The 5533-nt window shown below is 49.2% G+C and overlaps 1 protein-coding gene across 3 annotated transcripts; it reads right to left on the bottom strand.

Annotated features, from left to right (window-relative positions):
* Window positions 1–1328: 1328 nt before the first annotated feature.
* On the bottom strand, window positions 1329–5533 carry DNAL4 (dynein axonemal light chain 4). Of its 3 annotated transcripts, none has more exons than XM_027715264.2 (4): window positions 5519–5533; window positions 4238–4436; window positions 3446–3529; window positions 1329–2519 (listed from the first exon to the last, which is right to left on the bottom strand). In XM_027715264.2, the coding sequence occupies exons 2-4, from the start codon at window positions 4307–4309 to the stop codon at window positions 2355–2357; spliced, it is 321 nt and encodes a 106-aa protein (XP_027571065.1). In that variant the 5' UTR covers window positions 4310–4436; window positions 5519–5533; the 3' UTR covers window positions 1329–2354. The 3 variants fall into 3 exon arrangements, with proteins under 3 accessions (XP_027571065.1, XP_027571069.1, XP_027571066.1); XM_027715268.2 differs by lacking the exon at window positions 5519–5533 and adding an exon at window positions 5318–5472 and having other exon boundaries at window positions 4238–4439; XM_027715265.2 differs by lacking the exon at window positions 5519–5533 and adding an exon at window positions 5318–5472.

Raw genomic sequence — 5533 nt, 5'->3', positions numbered from 1 at the left:
AAATAGCCTGCCACTCTCCTGTGAGCCACCTTACACTTACCTTGGGGGAGTGGCAGTGTGGGAGCTGCCTTGCTGCACATTCGCACCTTGCTCAACTCAATCTGTTTGCACATGCAAGCTTCGAGAAGACTGGGGAGCAGTCACCGCTACCTTGTTGCCGAAGCGGGTCATGAAGACACTAGCTTTGGTCAGCTGGTAGCCAAGGAGATAACAAACAGGCAGCAGCCAAGAGGTTGCATACTGAGGTAAACAGCTCCCTGCGGTCATCTGCAGGTCACCGCGACCCTGCAGAGATGCCCATGACCAGCATGTCTGTGCATATGCACACAGCAGTTAATTATTCATTAGTCTGAAAGAGGCATGATTAAAGCAATTGTGGTATGGCTAAGGGTATCATCATGCTCCAACGTTGGGCATTCCAAAGACACTGGCTTTACATTTTCCTCTGAATCTAGAGGAGACAGAAAGTTGTGGAAGAGAGAATAATCTTTTCCACCTGCCAGCTGCAGAAAGTGCCAGTCAATAGCACTATCTTCATGTAATGGCAGCCAGCTGGAGCGAGACAGAGCAACCCCATCATGAGACAGCTCAAAGGATTTGGGCTCTTCTACGCAGCACAGAAATCCTGACCACAGGCCAGGTATCACGGTACTAACTACCTTATAACAGTAGTTTTGTGTCCCTCCCACCTCACAACTCCCTTCCACCTGATCAGTGAGGAATTACGTGAGAGGACATTAGTCCCAGCCAAGCACACACAGTCCCAATTTGAAATAATTTCCAGTTGTTTTCATATTACTCCAATTTATGGCTTATAGAAGAGCTCCTGACGCGAAATGGAAGAAGGACATCTCTAGTGTAACAATGAGGTTCAGAAAAGGAACAAAAGGAATTGTAAAAGACCCTCCACCAGCTTGATCCACTGCAGGCACTAAGGCAAAGAGATCCTTCCATCTTGAACTATGCACTAGAGGTGCCAGCTGGCAACATTCTGAGAGGAAATCTGAAAATAAGGAAGCCACAAATATGAGACTCTGAAAATTAGAGCCAAAGCGCACCAGCTGACCAGCAGACACAGGTATGCTCCCTTGCTGCTACTGCTTAGAGAGCTGCGTAGACTGGGGGATTTGTCCAGCAGCACTGTGGGCCTGGCAACCTGCCTCAGCACAGTGATTTGCACTGGTAAAAGGAAATGAACAGGGAGGATGAGAGGCACACGGAAAACTTGCAGGATGGAGATCTGTCACTGTCCTCTGCCTGTGCTACACCATTGCGTACTTATTTCCATGTTTCTTGAACTACTTTTCCTACACAAACACACACACACAGACATTTTGCTAAATTTTTATTGTAAAAACACAGTTCCCCAGATTTATATAAATAAGCCACAGACATAACATACAGTTATGTTCATTCCATCCTCCAACACCGACAGCTTTAAAAAATGAAACAGGCTAAAAGAATGCAAGTCCAGAAAGACATTAGGTTTCTGATGACCAAGTTATATTTCACATGGAGCCTCCTTCCTCTGCCAGCCCCAAACAAGATGCTGAAAGTACACAGCACTTGCAACACCCCCAGGAACTGACGGGGAGGCATTTGAGCCTTAAAAAGAGCTCTCACCCACTCCCCAGGCATCATCAGCCGCCTGTGTTTTCATGCTGTCTCAGTGCACTGTGGGTGAGAAAGGAGGGGGCAGTTTGCATAGCAACCTCCTACACCCAGGCAGCTCAGCTGTTGTACGCTCCCAAAAGCAGCAGGGAAGGGCGAGCTGGGACTGCTTCCCTGTGGCTCACACCTCCACGGGCAGCCTGAAGGGAGACCCTTGGTGCTGCCAGGTCTGCATGGACATATTAAGAGTGAGAAAGAATGTATGAGCAGCATTCAGAGAGATGAAAGACAGGTGCTGGTCAGAACTATACTGCATGGTAGCGGGGAAAGTAGAAGAGAAAAAACACGATGTGGAACAAGTGGGAGTTATAAAAACCATAGGGCTAGATAGCACCTCTTCTCTTTTGCTGACCTTTGCTAGTGCTGCTGTGTGGCTCTGCAGCATGTCATGAGATTAACTATCCTCCACTTCCCTTCTGCTTTGGCTCAAACACCAAGGAAAGAGCCACAGACAGATGAGAAATCTCACGAGCTAGGACAGGACAGCTTAGCCAGTTTACACACACACACACACACACACACGCACCAACTATATGTATCCTACGGAACTGTTACATCAGTATGAAAAAGAGAAATCTTGACATTTAACTATTAAAAATAAAGCCCCACCTCCAGATTGTAGAAAACCTGTCAAGAGAAGGACAAATCTCTTGTATTCAACAAGTCTGGGACACAGACAGGGGTCAGGAACACTTCCAGACGCACACGGCCAGGCTGCCACCAAAGAACATGTACAGCAGATTCTTCACCTCGTGAGTGATCTCAAAGCCAAAACCTTCCCCAATCACCACGTGCCAGGAGGACCCAAACCTCTTGTCCATCGTCTCTTTGATCATCTTGGCAGCACTCTGGTGAACATTAAGGCAGAGAGGATAGGGTGAGATAAAGCAACCAATGAGGTTTTATGCAAACATCCCCCTAGTCTTCTCCCTTGACAGACTACTCAAGCCATGAGCAACAGGTATAGCAGCTGCACTGCAGGAACAGGGAGTTGCCCAGAGGTACACCCAAGGGTAAAACAGGTCTCAGCAGCCTCCAATACAGCAGCCAGAAAAATTAAAGAACTGCATCTAGCAACCCCTTCTGTTGTTCACCCAGTCTGAAGCAAGAGCTCTGCTTTAGATGCTGCTGGAGTTAGATGCTGGGTGCGGGGAGCACAAGAGGAGATTCAGGTCACTAAGCTGTGGCTATTTTTTACAGGAGTCCATTTTTTTCCTCCAGCTAATTACCAAAACACTGAAACTAGGCTGACTTTTAAAAGGCTTGCTTTTCCCAGATCACACCCTGCTTGATCCAAAAAAGGAGAGAGGAAGATTTTGTAGGGGCATGCAGTGCACTGCCCATGGAGCAAGGTGTGTTTTCCCTTTATCCTTGGTCCTAAAGCCAAGAAGGAATACTTAGCAGACTTTCCTGTACTCATCCCCAAAACAGGAGTCTCCACACAGTTCTGAGCCAAGCCCTCAGAACACAGGGCATTTTATGAACAGAGTGGAAGCACACCACAGGAAGGTAGGATCAGGAAGGAGGTAAGGTCACTACTAATCTCTGCTTCCTGCAGGAAAGCAAAGTGCTCTTATGGAATCTTGCAGACCAAGGGAACGGAATCTGAGATCTAGCCAAGTTCTTTGATTCCTTCTACCCTTGCTCAGTGCATAAAGAGAGTAATAGGATGTCAGGACCTGACTCCACCCTGCCCTGCACCCTTAGCCCTGCTCCTGCAGGTCCCCTGAGCTGCATCAACAGCAGGCTGGCCATTTTGGGATCTGGCTAGTACCTCGTTGTTGGTGGCAAATTTCTCACACGCCGTGACACACAGCTCCATGGTCTCCACACGCATCTCCTCCGGCATGTCCGAGTGCTGGAAAGGGCAAAAAAACAAGAGGAACTACGCAACAAAACAAGAGCTGGACACAAGACAACAGTAAGTAGCCCTTGCTTTTGCACTGGCCGTAGTTGGGGCTTAGACATAGTAAATATGAAAATGGTTTATTGCATTAGAATTGATTCATTCATTCCTTGTTGCAGCCAACATGGAATTCTTGTCTACCTACACGAAGACTAGCACTAAGTAAGCACAGCTTAAAGGAGGAGATCAAGGCATTTGTCAGTTTTTCTGCTCTAAGATAAAGGGAAAGCATGTTAATACTGCTTGGACCATGGTCCTTAATTATTGCTATAAGCATAACAAAGTCTAAATTACACAGCCTTTTCTTCTGTTGCTGCTATCTGGCTGGCTAGCAAGACCTTTTGCTCCAGCTTTCTTAGGACAAAAAGAAAGGTGCATCCAGAACAGAGGAGAGGGCTCTAAAGGCAGTGTGCTCAATCTATTAGATGGATCACTTTGCTCCAGACTTCCTCTGGCTGACATGGGGAACACTGGTGTTAACAGATTTCTCTGACAGGGGTCAAGGATAGGGAGAAAGCAGCAGTGACAACCAGGATCCCTCCACAGGACCATCAGTACCCATGTTCTCACAGCAGCTACTCAGTGGGAGAAGGCTGGTAGGAATGAAGGCAGTTTCATATCTGTGACACTGGTAAATGTGCAATCCATCCCCCTTCTTACCCTAATCAGTGGAAAACTGTGAAGCCTTTTATAATCAGCCTCATCCTTTTTCTCCTCCTCGGTCTCTTCCATGGTCCTTCCACAGGGACCCCAGGAAGGGGTAGAGGGGCTGCCTGTAGCTCAGCAAAGCTGAGAGGAACTCAGCTCTGTGAACATGAGCAGCTTCAGCGGGAGGAGTTGCTTCTTGGCCCAGAGGACACTGCTTCAACAGAAACAAACACGAGGAAGAGACAGAAAGCTTTAAATTAAAGCGAGAGGCAAATAAAACTATTACGAGAACATCACGCTATCTCACTCACTGGCCATTTTCTCAACACTGCCTTCACATCCCACGCACGGAGAGTGTTATCTCACAGACCATTAATGGAAACAAATTTTTAAAAATGTATCCTTTTCCATAAGCAAGGCTTTAAGAACACAGCACTTCCCAGAAGCACCAACGGAGCTGGAGGGAAGCCCTGAGCCAGGCTACAGCTTTTGACAGAGGAGGGGAGAACAATACATCAGCCACTACAACTCTTGATTAGTTCCAAAATGATTTTCCCAGGGCACTATTATCTGCCAGAGCTTCAAACAGCACATGACAAGCAAAGGGCAGGAGTATTTTAGACACAGGATCTGTGTACGTAACATTTAACAGGAACATCTTGGTCTCGTTTGTGCACTTGCTCCTCAGATCCCTGAGCATTTGTCGGCTGGGGAGGACCATATGGGAAAACTCTGGACCGTGCCTCTGGGCCTAATTACCAACCTGACTCTGGCAACACAGAGGCACAGCACTGACTGACAGATCCAGAGCATTTCACCGTGGTCTTCCCGCTGGTTCCCTCACCCGGAACAAAGCATCTTCCTCTCCTACCCAGCGGAGGCAGAGGCGAGCCCATATTAAAGGCAAAGCAAAACAAACACGACGTCAGGCGACAGACCAAGCATTTATGCCAAGTATGTACAGCCGCTGGCTGAAGCACCAAGTCAAGCAGACTGCCAGCTCTCACACGGGGTAGTCCCAAACCACAACCTCCGCAGACCAGAGCCCCCCGCCGGCTGACACCTGGTAAACCCCGGGAGCCACTTCCATACCCATCCGCAGCCTGAGACGTGCCCGGGGCCACAGCCCAAGAGGTGCGGGGCGGCGGAACGCGGTCTGAGCGGGCCGCGCACCCGAAGCAGGCCCGCCCCGCCCCGCCGACTCGCCGCCCTCGGCGCAGCGGCGGACGAGCTCGGCCAGCGGCGCTGAGCGGAGCCCGGGAAGGGACAGGGGGGCTCCGGGCGCGGCCTCACCTGCGCGGCCGCTGC

The sequence above is a fragment of the Pipra filicauda genome, unplaced genomic scaffold (assembly GCF_003945595.2).
Source record: "Pipra filicauda isolate LSUMZ 115617 unplaced genomic scaffold, ASM394559v2 scaffold384_size681814_pilon, whole genome shotgun sequence".
NCBI classification, from domain to species: domain Eukaryota; kingdom Metazoa; phylum Chordata; class Aves; order Passeriformes; family Pipridae; genus Pipra; species Pipra filicauda.
The sequence above is the reverse complement of the archived record's forward strand: the minus strand, read 5'-3'. Positions and strand labels throughout refer to the sequence as shown.